The sequence below is a fragment of the Diachasma alloeum genome, unplaced genomic scaffold (genome assembly GCF_001412515.2).
Source record: "Diachasma alloeum isolate Michigan unplaced genomic scaffold, Dall2.0 Dall_scaffold_00782, whole genome shotgun sequence".
Classification (NCBI taxonomy): domain Eukaryota; kingdom Metazoa; phylum Arthropoda; class Insecta; order Hymenoptera; family Braconidae; genus Diachasma; species Diachasma alloeum.
Window position 1 is genome coordinate 535,393 of NW_021680912.1, and position 14,900 is coordinate 550,292.

Genomic DNA, 14,900 nt, shown 5'->3' on the forward strand with positions numbered 1-14,900 from the left:
ATAGTAAATCTGTTGTAAATTCAGTGAGTTATAATTATTAAATGAGAAAAATATCGTGTGCGAACTGATTAATATTTATAAATATACGAGAATGGCTCATACTACTCGAACGATTGTCAATGAATTAAATCTGTTCAACGCCCGAGTATAGCGAAAGAGAGGCCGGACTGATCATCATCGGCAAAACCATCATCGTCCACTTTATTCCAGCGCCTTACTTCGTTTTTTACGGAGATTATTGATGGCGCGAAGGTATAACTGATAGTGTCATTACATGTTCAAACATAATATTGAAATCTCGATAAACATCACGTAGTGGTTCTCTAATCGTTGCCAAATTTTCGGCGAAGTCACGTAGAAACTGTAATATCTGTATGCCAGTGCGTGCTGATTCCTGAATAACTGCCAAAAGCCAAAACTGCTAATCGAGGTTCTTCAGATACTTTAACACCAGAAAATCTGTTTTTATGGACTTCGGTTCCACTTGATACACCAAATAAAACAATGGCAGTTCAAAATGTGTTTTTTGGCTTCTCAATAGTCTTTACAAAATACAACTCAAATTTAATGACTTGAGAACCCGGCGCGGTGTCCATGAATCTATGAAAATGCCTAAAGAAAATAAAATATCCTTCAGATGCATATTATTACAACGATATTACTCTTCTACTCTCTTATTACTATCTCGGAATTGCAATTTAAATAGATCGAACTCAATGTTGTGGTTCGAAAAGGGCTGACTCACTTCCTCCCGCAAGAAATCACTATCTCAGCGGAAATTTGGAAGACGTAATAAAAATGGAGAAGGTAAACAGTCAATTGTGGACAGTTGAAAATTTGTCAATTTTTAGGAATATATCCGCAATTTTCAGGAATTGATATCCAATTTTTAGGAATTTATCTCAACTTTCTAAAGGCTCTTGACACTAAACAGAACGATCATTGAATTTTCAAAATTTCTGAGATTCCATTTTTTTACTCTTATGATTATGCCCCTGAAAATTGATAACGAAATCGCGTAATTTTCGGACTTCTCACTCTCATTTGATTTTTCCGAGAACTTTCCAGAGAGTTTCGACCGGTCCTCCAATGCTCTATAATTTTCGGTTTATCCGGGTGCAAACGTGATGATAAAACAAAGAGATTCGCAAGTGCGTACGTGTGTAATTCCCCTAAATTCGCAGATAATATAAATAAATTCTGACACGTTGAGGCACGTCGAGGCTGCAAGTATTTAACGAGCGCCCTTTGACAGAAAATCATTACTCGATTCTAAGCTTTATTCAGCTAAACAGCTGAGCGATAAAATAATTTATTCAATAAATTAAAAAATGATTGTTGAACCCGTCGTTCTCGTAGCGGCTATCTTGGGTAAGTCCAGTATTTTAGAATACTTCGACATACCAATGATTATTACATTAAATTTTATTCCAATGATAATTACTTGGTACTGTTTTATCAGTGAATGTGTTCAAACAATGTTCCAACTTCTAATTTATTTTGCAGCCGTTGTCACTTCTAGCCAGAGCTTCAGCATCGGTGCGCGGCCGGAAGTCGTGATATTCAAGGGTGAGTTACTATTAAAATGACAAAAAAATCCCAACATAACAATCATTACGATTATAATTAATAGCCAAAACGTTAACTCAACCTGAATAACTTTCCTCCAGAGACTGAAATCGACCCGGAAGTCATGATTGTGGAAAAAGCAGGTGGGTTACCATTTCAAATAAGTCATTACAATCTCCATATTCTTTTTCAATTTTGGTTGAATCCCAATTTTTGGTACAACTTCCGACTGCTCATTCTCGCTGCGCAATGATTACAGAAATTTCGCAGTTTTGTTTTTCCTCAGCTCAACACTGAGAAAAAAATTACTTCTGCCAAGTAAATTGAATTGCCATAAGTAAATGTATATAAATATTTGCATTTGAAATGTGTGGATTTTCTTGTAGTTAGTAAATTTACTTGGCAAAAGTATTTTTTTTTCTGAGCGAACAAAGCCGCGAATTTGGAGAATGTGCACCTCATAGCTCAATCCTTCCGCAATATTTACTTTCCACTAAAAGTAAAGAATAGACAATTTTTCTGCAATATTTATTCACTCCATGTGACGTATTAGCTAAATTCCTCAAAGATCATCGTCTTCCGCGTGACAGAATACTTAAAGTAATCCCATCTCTCCCAGACAATTGATCAAATTTTGCTGGACCGTTTAATGAATGACTAAAAGTTCGATTCAGCTTGAGTATTTTTTTCCCAGCTGAACTCAGCGAAAGTGAATCCCCATCTGAAAATCAACAGATCCAGAAGCTTGTAGAAGGTATGGACTATCTCCTCATTTTTCATCAATTTTAGTCGAATTCGTTTGACTGATGAGTCAATGACATCCATTGATAATGATAATAAATAACCAAAATGTTGACTAAATTTGAATGTTTTTCCTCAGTCGAAATAATCAGCGGGAGTGGTTCCTCACCCAGCGGATCTGGAAACCTACGCGTCTATGAGGTCGCGGAAAGTATGTGCCATCGTCATTTTGTTCTTCAATTTTAGTAGAAACTCTCTAATTCAGTACACTAAATGATTTGCCATCGCGAATGGGTGAATTATATTCGTTGATAATGATAATGAATGATCAAAAGGTCAACTAATCTTAAATGTTTTTCTCCAGCTGATCCAATCAGCGGGAGTGGTTCCTCATTCGGTGGATTTGGAAATGTACCCGTCTATGAGATTGCGGAAAGTATGTACCATCGTCATTTTGTTCTTCAATTTTAGTAGAAACTCTCTAATTCAGTACACTAAATGATTTTCCATCGCGAATGGGTGAATTATATTCGTTGATAATGATAATGAATGATCAAAAGGTCGACTAATCTTGAATGTTTTTTCCCAGCTGATCCACTCAGCGGGAGTGGTTCCTCATTCGGTGGATCTGGAAATGTACACGTCTACGAAGTCGCGGAAAGTATGTACCGTCTCCATTTTGTTCTTCAATTTTAGTAGAAACTCTCTAATTCAGTGCACTAAATGATTTGCCATCGCGAATGGGTGAATTATATTCGTTGATAATGATAATGAATGATCAAAAGGTCGACTAATCTTGAATGTTTTTTGCCAGGCAATATAATCGGCGGGAGTGGTTCCTCATCCAGCGGATCTGGAAATCTAGACGTCTATGAGATTGTGGGAAGTATGTCCATCTCCATACACCTAGAAAAAAAATTCGAATATCTGAAACATTTCCTTGAGACAAGTAATTTGTCTTCAATTGTTTAATTGAATACTTTGCGACAAGTATGATTTTGTCGCAAATGAACTCATTCAAGTCGCGTAGAAGAATTGCCAATCTTCAAGTATTTTTTGTTTTCAGGATTTTTTTGTTATGCAGTTGCGATATTTCGCTATGTAATATGTTCATGATATAATGCGCAACGATAGTGATAAATGAGAATTCATTCGAGTCTTGGGAACCGCAAGATTCTGAGATTTAGACCATTGAAAATAATTTACTTCTCTCAAGTAGATATGGTCTACGTATTAGGAAATTTTTCTCTCAGTGTACGCTGAGTGATTTTCCATCGAGGATGAGTCAATTATATTCATCATTCATAATAATGAACAACCAAAATATTGACGGAATTTAAATGTCTTTTTCCAGAGGGTGTAGTCAGCGGGGGCGGGTCCTCATCCGGCGGATCAGAAAATCTACAGGTCTACGAGATTGTGGGGTGTACGTAGCATCTATTGATTTTTCGTTAATTTTTGGAATGAGTTTCCAGCGTGGACGGTTCATTTGACTCGTAACAATATTCGCATTAATAATATTTATAATTATAATCGATGACTTTTCCCCAGACGGTCATCTCCACGGGGCCTCATCCGACGGATCGTCCTGGAAGATCATCGAGTTGAGTTGATGTATGTGCCATCTATGTGCATTTTCGTCATTTTATGTAAACGATAATTGGTTGACAATTAATAATAACCTGCCTCGGCCCATCTTGGTCAAGTCCTCCTTCTACAATTTTTTTTTAAATTTGCATCACATTTTATGCAGGCTTCATTGAAAAAAACTAATTATTGTAGAGTATTTCTGACTTGTTAATGATTATGTGTTTTGGTTTTACAGAAACTACTAATGTGATGAACCTGCTATAACTGGAAAATGCTGTCGAGGACTTCTCTCCCACAAACTGTATTCACCCATCGATATCTTTCCAATTCGGAACGAGAAAATCTAATTTATTATAAACATTGTGAATTGAAAATGGGAGAATAATAAATTTCATTAAATTGAACAATTGAACAAGTGATAATTCTGACTGATACCCTAAAACATAATTGAGTCGCACGAAATGTGGGAAAGCACTCCCGTCCGCAATGATTATATACGGATCTAGCGGGAGCTATTAACTGTCATGAATCTGAGAAAACAAAATTTTTGAATTCCTCAAGATTTAGGATTGATCCAATACCACTGAAATTAATTCTGTAGCAAAATGGTAAACTGGGGTAAGTGCAAAAAGGGATTTTTTTCAGGAGAGTTGAAAAAATTGACCACGTTTGAGAGAAATTTCGATTCAAGCCATAGAAAATTTTTCTAAAAAATGCATTTATCCTAGTTTACCACTTCGCTACAGGATTTTAGGTGAGAATCAGGATGAGTATCACAGATCTGTGGGTAGACGATAAACACCGAAGAAAATGAACTAATTATTGTAGTAAACTCCAAACGATTGATAATCGAATTTCAATGGATTGATTTTCTGAAAAATCATCCATTTGTAAATTAAATATGAAATTTCGAATGTAGAAACTGAATTCACGAATATTGAAAGAAGCCAGACCGAGTCCCCCATCCTGTCAGTGGAATATACAAACTCCTGTCAGACCGTTTAACCGAAGGAACCGAATAAAACCAAATGAAGCTGAAAAATAATTACTGCGTTACGGAATTTGAATTATTTGGACACCCAAAAGCCGAAGGAATTGATATTTGTGTCACTCTCAGATTGACAATATTTTAAATTTACCTGCAATACAACTGTGTTCGTAAATTTCATTTTGAGAATAACACACGGAGAGAAATGTTCAGTAAAAATTATGGAACTCACAATTCGCTGACCGATTACGGAATCGACTCAGAAAATTTAATTCAGAGAGATTCAGATAAAAATTACGGAACGCTCTGGAAAAATTCCGTAACAGTTCCGTAAAATTCCCTACAACCAGATTTCGCTCCGGAATTACGGAAAATATACGTAATTTTTATTGAATATTTCCCTCCGTGCACCTTGGCACCATGAAAAGTTTAATACGTGACGATACCTACATGAAAATTGGAAACACGTATCAACTTATCAGAAATTGGAGTAAGTGCACGGAGAGAAACTTTTGATAAAAATTATCCTCCCGTTCTATAAAAGTGTATCATGAGTCATCGTTTCCTCATTTCTATCCCGAAATTTAGTAAAAATTAATATATGATGATCAAATTTTATTCTACGTTAGAGAAATTTTATTCTGATAAAAATAAAAATTACTGTGCCGGCAGAGTAAAAGTTACTGTACCGGTAGGATACAATTTACCAACCGTTCTAGAATTTTTGTTGTTATCTACATAAAAATTATTGGACTGGAAGGGTAAAATTTGCTATGCGTCAGGATAAAATTTCTCAAACGTAGAATATAATTTGATCATCATATATTAATTTGTACTATAAATGTCGGGATAGAAATGAAACGATGACTCATGATACACTTTTATAGAACGGTAGGATAATTTTTATCAAAAATTTCTCTCCGTGTGGTACGCAAGATATAGCTCGCACATAAATGAAGATGAGTGTAAATCGACTCTTGCTCTCTTCTTTGGTTTGCGCCTCCATTGCGGCTTTCCATTTAGGGGACCAAATCACTTCTTTCATACCGATTCACTCACATCGTCCTCCAGATAAGTGCGAATATTCAATGATATTCCATTTGAACATAAACAACGACGCAAAGACAATCAACAATTTCTGAGCCAGTGGAATACCTGAATCGCATTTGGCTCTCGCTCAGTCAATTATTGAGATGGAGAATCAAATTGACACGGATTATGCTTCATGTGATGTACATAATCGAAATGAAATGCGAATTGAAGATGTGAACACTGATAAGAACAACTTGCGTTGATATTCGCCGAATTCATCCGTGATTTTGCTGGAAAATTTGTGGGAACCTCCGAGTAAGCAATGTCGGATAACATTCGGTTTATCCAAACATAATCATATCACATACCAAACATAATGTATCAATCCCACTGATTCCCCAGATAATCTTAACTCGCATATTCTGACACGTCGAGCGTGTGATTGGTTCTCTTCCATCGACAACGCCGAGGCTGCAAGTATTTAATAAGGGTCCTTCGACGAGTGAACAGCACTTGATTCTAAACTTCAGTGAGCTAAACTATTTCGTACAAAATAGGATCTTCTTTATAAATCCCAAAATGTTATACAATGTCATCGTTTTCGCAGTTGCCGTCTCGGGTGAGTCCACTATATTGATAGTATCGCGACAATTATAATGTTGAGTAATAATCGAAATGACGAACAGGGGGGAGGGGAGGCGTCTACCCCCTGAGCCGCGGAAACACATTTGAGATGGAATAGGAATGAAAATTTCGAAATTCCGAAATTAATAGTCACGATAATACACGGAGAGAAATTTTTCAGAAAAATTCTAGTGCTAGCACGGGAAAAGAGGCGCCAAGTGACGGTCAGGAAAAAATTCCAGTGCCGGCACTGGAAATTTTATTGGGAAAAACGTGAATTTTTCCTCGTATTTCTGTAAATATTTCACAGAAATCCCCAGAAATTTTACCAGAAATACCAAGAAATTTTACCTTAACAGCACCAGAATTTTTCACAGCCGGTGGATTGTGATTTTTTCCAGTACTCGTACTAGAATTTTTCTAGAAAATTTCTCTCTGTGTAGCTCAAAAGTCTACTTTATTCATTAATTTTCACTGCAAGGTTCCGAGTTCAAATCCTGGTCGGGTAGAATGGGGAGATCCAACCATTTTTAGTCCTGATCATCATCGCAATCTACTCAAGCGAGTCGAAGTGATGTAAAATAACAATAAAAAAACAAAAAATTGTCATTCTACTTCCTAGTCAAAAGAATCAATTTTCGAATCACTAACACAAATTACTGATTTAATCAGCAACAATTGAAAGTTTTTTTTCTCTCACAATCAATTTACCAATCATTGATTATCAATGATTTCTTTCTACTATTGTCAATATTTTTTTTGTTTATGTAAACCTTCCGATGTGATTTTCAGCCGCTGCCGGATACGACATTGTTTATGTCGAAAGTCCTAGTAAGTTACTGTTACGAATGAGTCACATACATATATTAATCATTTTGATAATTAACAACCGAAACGTCAGTCTAACTTGAACGATTTTTCCTCTAGACGAAGAATTGAACGGGGATGAGTTCATGGTTGGCCAATTTTTTCAAGGTACACAAGAGACGCCGGAGGGGAGTGTTGTATACGAGAAAGCGGGTTAGTTGCTGTTAGAAATAAGTCATTCAATTACGAACATATTTCAATATAACAATTATTGACAAGACGGTTGTTAATAACCGCAAAACCGATTTAATCTGGATGGCTTTCCCCCAGGCGGTCAATTCGGCAGGAATAACTATTTACCAGATGGATCTAACATTGCCCACCATACGTTCGTAGAGTGTATGTATCAACTATATATTTATAGTTTCCGGTCATTCCGGGCAAATGAATTTTACTCACTACACTAAGTGAATATGTTGAGTAATGATGAAAATACTCACTGAATTTAATTAATTTTCCCCTAGACGGTCAATCTACGGGGGATGAGCTTCCTCCGCTTCTATCAAGCGGATTCCCGATAAATAACTTCCAACCACCGCCAGTGAGAAACCATTTTCTCACAGCACACGGTAAATTGCCATTACTTATAGTTGCATAGTCCTTCAACTGTGCGGAATATTCCAAGATAACAAGCATTGTAATGATGATTCATGATTGAAATGTGCACTGTTGAAAATTTTTGTCCGAAATTTTCGGTACACTTTTTGAAAATTTCTGTCGAATTTAATTGCCACTGAAATTTCAAGGAACTTCGTCATTGAAAATTCAGAATTTTGTGGAAAAATCAAAGAGAACTATCAATTTAAGTTTTATTTTTCCCTGAAAATGAATAGAAAACCAGAAAATTCCGATAAATATATTCTTGAATATTTGGACAGTGATACTGAATGCGATTTAGGGGGAAATTTAATGTAATTTGACACTGAATATTCACGTTAGATTGGGAATTCAAATAAATTAAGAAATTTTCGTTTTTGTGCCGCTTTAAATTCTGGAATTTTACTAAATCGCATTCAGCGTGACTGTCTTGAAAATTAGTAGTCATCTGTCCATGAAATTTCATTGTTTTTCTAACAGTGCAATACACTAAGTGAATTACCATCGTAGATGGATCATTCGACAGTTATTGATCCTCCAATATTATGAGTACCGATCAAAATATCCACTGAAATTGACTAATTATCCCCTAGACGGTCGATCTACGGGGGATGGGCTTCTATCAAGCGGATTCCCGATAAGTAACTTCCAACCACCGCCAGTGAGAAACCATTTTCTCACAGAACACGGTAAGTTGCCATTACTTATAGTTGCATAGTCCTTCAACTGTGCGAAATATTCCAACATAACAAGCATTGTAATGATGATTCATGATTGAAATGTGGACGCAATGTGAAGGGTTTTCCCTGTTTGCGTTTTACCAACACTGTTGAAAATTTTTGTCCGAAATTTTCGGTACACTTTTTGGAAATTTCTGTCGAATTTAATTGCCACTGAAATTTCAAGGAACTTCGTCATTGAAAATTCAGAATTGTGTGGAAAAATCAAAGAGAACTATCAATTTAAGTTTAATTTTTCCCTGAAAATTAATAGAAAACCAGAAAATTCCGATAAATATATTCTTGAATTTTTGGACAGTGATACTGAAAGCGATTTAGGGGGAAAAAATTATGAAATTTCAAATTCCACTTGAAATTTACTGTAATTTGACACTGAATATTCACGTTAGATTGGGAATTCAAATAAATTAAGCAATTTTCGTTTTTATGCTGCTTAAAATTCTGGAATTTTACTAAATCGCATTCAGTGTGACTGTCTTGAAAATTAGTAGTCATCTGTCCATGAAATTTCATTGTTTTTCTAACAGTGCAGTACGCTAAGTGAATTACCATCGTAGATGGGTCATCCGACAGTTATCGATCCGACCAATATTATGAGTAACGATCAAAATATTCACTGAAATTGACTAATTTTACCCTAGACGGTCGATCTACGGGGCATGAGCGTCTCCCAAGCAAATCCGACATAAATAACATCCAACCGCCGCAAGTGAGAAGAAGAATTCGCACAGAACACAGTAAGTTGCCATTACTTGGGAATCCTTCAACTATGCGCAATATTTCAAGATAACAAGCATTATAATGATGATTCATGATTGAAATGTCGACGTAATTTGAATGGTTTTCCCCAGACCAGCAACCTAGCGGAAGTGGGCTCTCACCGAAAAATTCCAAAATCGGTAACAGCCAACTAGCGCCGGACGGAAGCCTTATTCTCAGAAATCTGAGTGAGTTATCCAATGATAAATGAGTCATTCAAATGTTCTCAATATTCCGCAATAGCAAAAATATAATAATACCGAATAATTAAAACATCGACTTAACTTGAATAACTTCCTCCAGACGTTCCACTCAACGAGACTCCCGGTGAACGAAAGATAATCGCTCTTGACCCGGTATCTGACGAAATCTATTTGATGGAAGAAAATAGTGAGTTCTCTATTTACGATGTTCCATTGTAACATTATAACAATTATAACAATGATATTTAATACTCGAAACACTGACTTGACTCGAATGATTTTCCCTCAGACGGTCAATCCCAGAAGGATTCTTCACCGGACAAATCCAGCAGGAACCTCTTTTTAGCCAAATTTCGAAGTGAGTTGCTGTCACCGAAGAATCATTCAACTATTCACCATATTTCAATATAACAATCATGAAAATGATAATCAATAACTGAAGCATGGATTTAACTTGAATGATTGTTCCTTAGACAATCAACCCCAAGGAACAGGGTCCTCACCACACGGATCAGACAGAGGAAGCGAATCTAGTAATTCAAGCAAGGCAGGTGGCGCTCAACCGGCAGAGGAGGAATACCTTTTAGTCGAAAAAGAGAGTGAGTAATTGTAACTCGTATATCAAATATGAAATCTAACAATATAAGGGCAGAGTAAATGATAAGCATAACATAAGCATTGCAAAACATATAATAATAATAATAATAATAATAATAATAATAATAATAATAATAATAATAACGAGTAAAAAAAAATACGGAGTCATTTCTCATCATTGAACTGTTCCGATAATTCCAATAAGGGAGCATTGAACAACTCGGTCACGCCATGAAGGGGGAGAGGGCTCGAATGCTGTGACGTCGTGTTTATATTTTTATTTTCTCATTTAATTAAAGAAAAAAATTAAATCGATACTTTTCTTTTCTGATTTTCAAACGAAGGGGAGATGAAGAATACAATGATTATCACTAGATGATGCGCATTACGCAGTCATCAGTTGTAATTTTAATGCTCTGATGTAAATGTTATGAGTTATGTGTATTTATTAACATTAAATCAAGAAAAAAATTCACGGCGCTTATATTCGATTTTTTCCTGACTTTTCATTTTAATTCCTGTTTATTCATTTGATTTTTCACATGAATCGAGAGAGGGGAGGGACGAAAATGTAAATAAAAGGGTGACGTAATTGTTGAATGCTCCGAAAAGAATAAGGATAATGATAATTAATAATCAAAACGTGGACTTCGCTTGAATGATTTTTTCTTAGGCGATCCATCGACCAGGAGTGAGAGCTTACCAGCCGGATCCCAACAGGATACTAATCAACTGTCAAAGGGGGAAAATATGTTAATGGAGAAAGCGTGTAAGTCGCCATCACCTCAGAGTCGTTCAACTATTGAAAATATCCTGATATAACAATCATCAAAAGGATTATTAATAATCAAAACATCGACTTGATTTGAATTGCTTGTCCCCAGCAAAAGCAGTGAACGAGAGCATACTTCCGAACGATGCGCATTGTCGACCTGGCGAAAAATTTCCGTATTACTGCAATAACTGTACCTGCAATGCATCTGGCAAAGGCGCCGCTTGCACTAGGAAGTTATGTCCTATCGGTGCTTTCAACCCAGACGGTTCCCTAAAAGTTAAAACTAAACCAAGCCAGACGTATGCTACGGTGAAGTGTATGTATCATCTATTCGTTTTTCGGACATTTTTATAATATCCATTTGATTCAGGAAACTAACACATACTTAGTACACTTCCATCACGGATAAATTATCAAACTTCCATCAATATCCCAATATAAGCATTACTATAATGATAGTTAATAAGCCGAATGTCGCCTTAATTTGAATGGTTTTCCCCTAAGACGTTCAAACCCACGAAAATTGGACATCAGCAAACAGATCTGAGATACCGCCGCAATCAATTGTGAGACGTATGTAGCATTCATTTACTTTGACCCAATGTACTTCACCTTTTTCCCAATTTTATTTTTATCCACAATAACCGTCATTGTAATGATAAAGAAAATAATGCCCTAGATGGTTATTTCACCGAGGAGCACACTGCAGCAGACGGATCCAAGAGAAAGGAGCATACGGTTATGGGATGTGGGTACCATCTATTAATTTTTCCCATATTGTCAGCCAAACCTTTCAATAGTCATAAATGATCCTCGATCACTCGCTGAATGAGCTCGGCGCCGCCCGTTATCGTTTTATTATGTTTTAGCGTATTTCTCGACGCTTAAAAATTCTGAAAAAAATAGAGTTCCTAGTTTAATCCTTTTATTGAGCGTTGGCGTTGTCCGTTTTTTTCTCGGGAAATTTATTTAGCTAAAAAAAAAGAAACGGCGCCACGGACAGTGAAGCGGCGTCACGTTGCCTGGTGCGAGGGAGTCCCTGTCGACCGCTCGACCGACAGTATTGCTACATTCACTGCTATACTTTGAATGCACGCATAGCAGTAAGCGCCAACGTGACAACAGCGCTGCGCTAACCGTGCGACGGACGAAGGCCTGCGTCCAAGCGAGAGTGATCGAGGGTTAATAACCGACATGTCGATGTAATTTAAACGGTTTTCCTTTAGATGTCCACAACAATGGAAAATCCGGCTTCACTAAGGGCTCCGGCAGCCAGCCGCAAAGGGCAGTGGAACGTATGTATCCATTTATCGTTCATTTGGTCAAATTAATAAGTGAAAGGTGATTTCATTGGCGTGGCTTTTCCCCAGACGTCCAAACCACCAAAAGTTCGGTTAGCTCAGCCAACAGATTCCTGGAGAATCCTTACCTCATTGTGAATCGTATGTACCATTCATTTATTTATCGCTCATTTTTTCCAAAGTCATTTTACTCGATACACATGACTTCCAATTGCGGATGGGTCATGAAAGTAATGAATATTCTGGCAATGATGACCAATAAGCGAAACGTCGACTCAATTTGGATGTCTTCTCCCCAGGCTTTGACCCCGTGCCAGTTCAAGGATTTCCGGGCCTATCTATTCTAGGAAGTACGTAGCATCTAGTTGTTTTTCTGACCATCATTATGATAACACTAAGTAACTGAAACGTTAACTCAATTTGAATGCCTTTCCACCAGAAATTCAATCCAGCGGGAAACTGATCTCAACTAAAGAATATGACAATCATCGCTATAGGAGTCTAGGAAGTATGTACCACGTCTCAATTTTTTATCATTCCGGTCAAATCCTTTCTACTTAGTACACTGCTTGTGTCCGTCACGCACGAGTCATTTAACTATTATCAATATTCCTATATGCGCCAACGCACCAACATAATAATGATTGATAACCGACACGTCGATGTAACTTTACTGGCGTTTTTACAGCCGCTCATGTCCCGAGGCCGGTCTCAGCACGCGGATCGGCAAGTCGACAAGACTAGTCTGCATGGTATGTCTCATCTGTTCATTTTCAATCTACTTTGAATAATAAGTCCATGTCCAGATCTAAATAATGAGAACACTACATGGGAATTGTAGATTAACTCATTTGTTGATGACATTATATTTTTTCTTCATTTTCACATCAATCATCAAAGTCTTATTTTCAGGGACATGTCTCCTATTCAGCATGCGCGGCGTGTGGTATCGTCCACACAACATAGAAGGAGAGAACCTCAAAATGATATGGCACAAGAACTCTGATAAGACACAGAAAAGTCCTTTGCCAACTGTAGCATAGCTATACTTACTACCCATAAATCTTTGTCGTACCGTTGGCAAAATTGAACTTCACTCATCAGGACAACATTTGCGAACTTCATTACGCAACTTCTTTTAAACATTGTGTATAACAAAAGGAGATTTGTCAAAGATTTGTAAATCTATTGAAATAAATGATTGGTATTATCCTGGAAAAGTAAATATATCGAAATTCTACTTATTCTTCTATCTTAAGAGAAGGCCTCTCAATAATTCTCAGTTATTCAAGACCTAACGGAGGTAAGCGGTGTTGTGAAGTAAACTTCGAGACAGAGATTTGTCGTAGTCACCGGCGGCTCAGATGGAAGGTACCTGGAGTGATACTGGGAAGTTACCGGTTCGATTGCCAGCTGGGGATATTTGTCTCGATGATGCCAATTCTTTTTGAACCGAAAAATCTCTCTATGCAATGCTTGTTTCTCCATAGCTTCGGTCAAACAGACTGCTTCATGGCAGATGGCACCAAAAAAGGTGAAAGGTGAAATATGGAAAAAAAATCTGAAGGTCCCTCGCTTCGTCCGTTCTTATGCTTGAGCCGAATGACTTCTCGTGCGATGAGTGCGCAGGATGAGATGTTAACGTATTAAAAACAGAGACATCACGTCGGAATTTTCTTAATCCGTCAGATTGTCCCCGAAGCCACAAGGAACTGCGATAATAAATAAATTATTAATTAGTAATTGTTCCTGTGCCCGTCATGATAATGAGGAAGCTGGAAGTGGTGAGTGCTGGAAGTCCGCTTCCAGCACTCACAATTCAGCATCAGCTGTAGAAAAAATGAATAAGTGTTATTTTTTGTTCAAATGTTCGTATATGAATTCAAATACTGTTCAATGGAATATCGCCATTTCTATCTACCTTTAATTCCAACAAATCCATGACTGTCAAGCGATACCCGTACCAGAGCACGCACTAAATTGGCAATAACAATTAGGGTAGTATTTTCTTTGAAGAAGACGAAACAAGTCCTATAGCTATTGAGGAACATTGTCCACGAAATCAAGACAACCATGGAATGTATGAAAAAAGATGTTCATGTTTATTTAGCCTTTTGTTTGTGTCCATATCTACGTGGTGACGCTAATACGTGACACAATGCCTACGATGATTGGAAACACTCCTCAACATATCAGAAAATTAAACAAGTAGTAGATGAGATGTGGCACGTCTTTTAAAGAATCCAACAGAAATTGTACTCTATCGAACATCGCAGTAATGTTTGACTAGGTACAATTGGAAGTTTATGGAAGGAAGGCATAAATTTCAATTGCTTGTTCAAAGTCGTTTTGAAATGAGTAGTCGAAGAGCAAAATTATTCCAGGATCAAATTGTGTAAATATATGGAAAAATTATCCGCAATATGCATTAAAATTGCAGACATTTTTCAAGAAACAGTAAGAAGCTTCCAGTCAAGAAATTTACTAGAAATTTCCACCAGTAAACAATACAATTGG

At 36.9% G+C, this 14,900-nt stretch overlaps 2 protein-coding genes across 4 annotated transcripts; both read left to right on the forward strand.

The window, feature by feature from the left end:
* The first annotated feature begins 1,252 nt into the window (after window positions 1–1,252).
* On the forward strand, window positions 1,253–4,319 carry LOC107044672. Of its 3 annotated transcripts, XM_015266627.1 has the most exons (10): window positions 1,253–1,371; window positions 1,507–1,569; window positions 1,671–1,712; window positions 2,264–2,323; window positions 2,450–2,521; window positions 2,675–2,746; window positions 3,125–3,196; window positions 3,665–3,736; window positions 3,862–3,924; window positions 4,136–4,319. In XM_015266627.1, the coding sequence occupies exons 1-9, from the start codon at window positions 1,332–1,334 to the stop codon at window positions 3,921–3,923; spliced, it is 555 nt and encodes a 184-aa protein (XP_015122113.1). In that variant the 5' UTR covers window positions 1,253–1,331; the 3' UTR covers window position 3,924; window positions 4,136–4,319. The 3 variants fall into 3 exon arrangements, 2 of the variants coding, with proteins under 2 accessions (XP_015122113.1, XP_015122115.1); XR_001461364.1 differs by lacking the exon at window positions 4,136–4,319 and having other exon boundaries at window positions 3,125–3,192; window positions 3,862–3,873; XM_015266629.1 differs by lacking the exon at window positions 2,675–2,746.
* A 2,109-nt stretch (window positions 4,320–6,428) lies between these two features.
* LOC107044703 lies at window positions 6,429–13,608 on the forward strand. Its single transcript, XM_015266700.1, has 21 exons — window positions 6,429–6,539; window positions 7,337–7,375; window positions 7,472–7,564; window positions 7,682–7,750; window positions 7,876–7,980; window positions 8,602–8,697; window positions 9,390–9,485; window positions 9,600–9,695; window positions 9,811–9,897; window positions 10,000–10,068; window positions 10,184–10,309; window positions 10,981–11,076; window positions 11,192–11,398; window positions 11,587–11,655; window positions 11,762–11,830; window positions 12,309–12,377; window positions 12,453–12,524; window positions 12,683–12,733; window positions 12,823–12,891; window positions 13,072–13,135; window positions 13,296–13,608. The coding sequence occupies exons 1-20, from the start codon at window positions 6,500–6,502 to the stop codon at window positions 13,125–13,127; spliced, it is 1,674 nt and encodes a 557-aa protein (XP_015122186.1). The 5' UTR covers window positions 6,429–6,499; the 3' UTR covers window positions 13,128–13,135; window positions 13,296–13,608.
* Window positions 13,609–14,900: the final 1,292 nt, after the last annotated feature.

Bases quoted from the DNA above. Each gene is read 5' to 3' on its own strand.
- LOC107044703 (XM_015266700.1), top strand. From the start codon at position 6,500: ATGTTATACAATGTCATCGTTTTCGCAGTTGCCGTCTCGG. The intron at 9,486-9,599 runs GTAAGTTGCCAT...GGTTTTCCCCAG, and splicing joins AAGAATTCGCACAGAACACA to ACCAGCAACCTAGCGGAAGT. The intron at 12,525-12,682 runs GTATGTACCATT...TCTTCTCCCCAG, and splicing joins TCCTTACCTCATTGTGAATC to GCTTTGACCCCGTGCCAGTT.
- LOC107044672 (XM_015266627.1), top strand. From the start codon at position 1,332: ATGATTGTTGAACCCGTCGTTCTCGTAGCGGCTATCTTGG. The intron at 2,747-3,124 runs GTATGTACCATC...GTTTTTTGCCAG, and splicing joins CGTCTATGAGATTGCGGAAA to GCAATATAATCGGCGGGAGT. The intron at 3,197-3,664 runs GTATGTCCATCT...GTCTTTTTCCAG, and splicing joins CGTCTATGAGATTGTGGGAA to AGGGTGTAGTCAGCGGGGGC.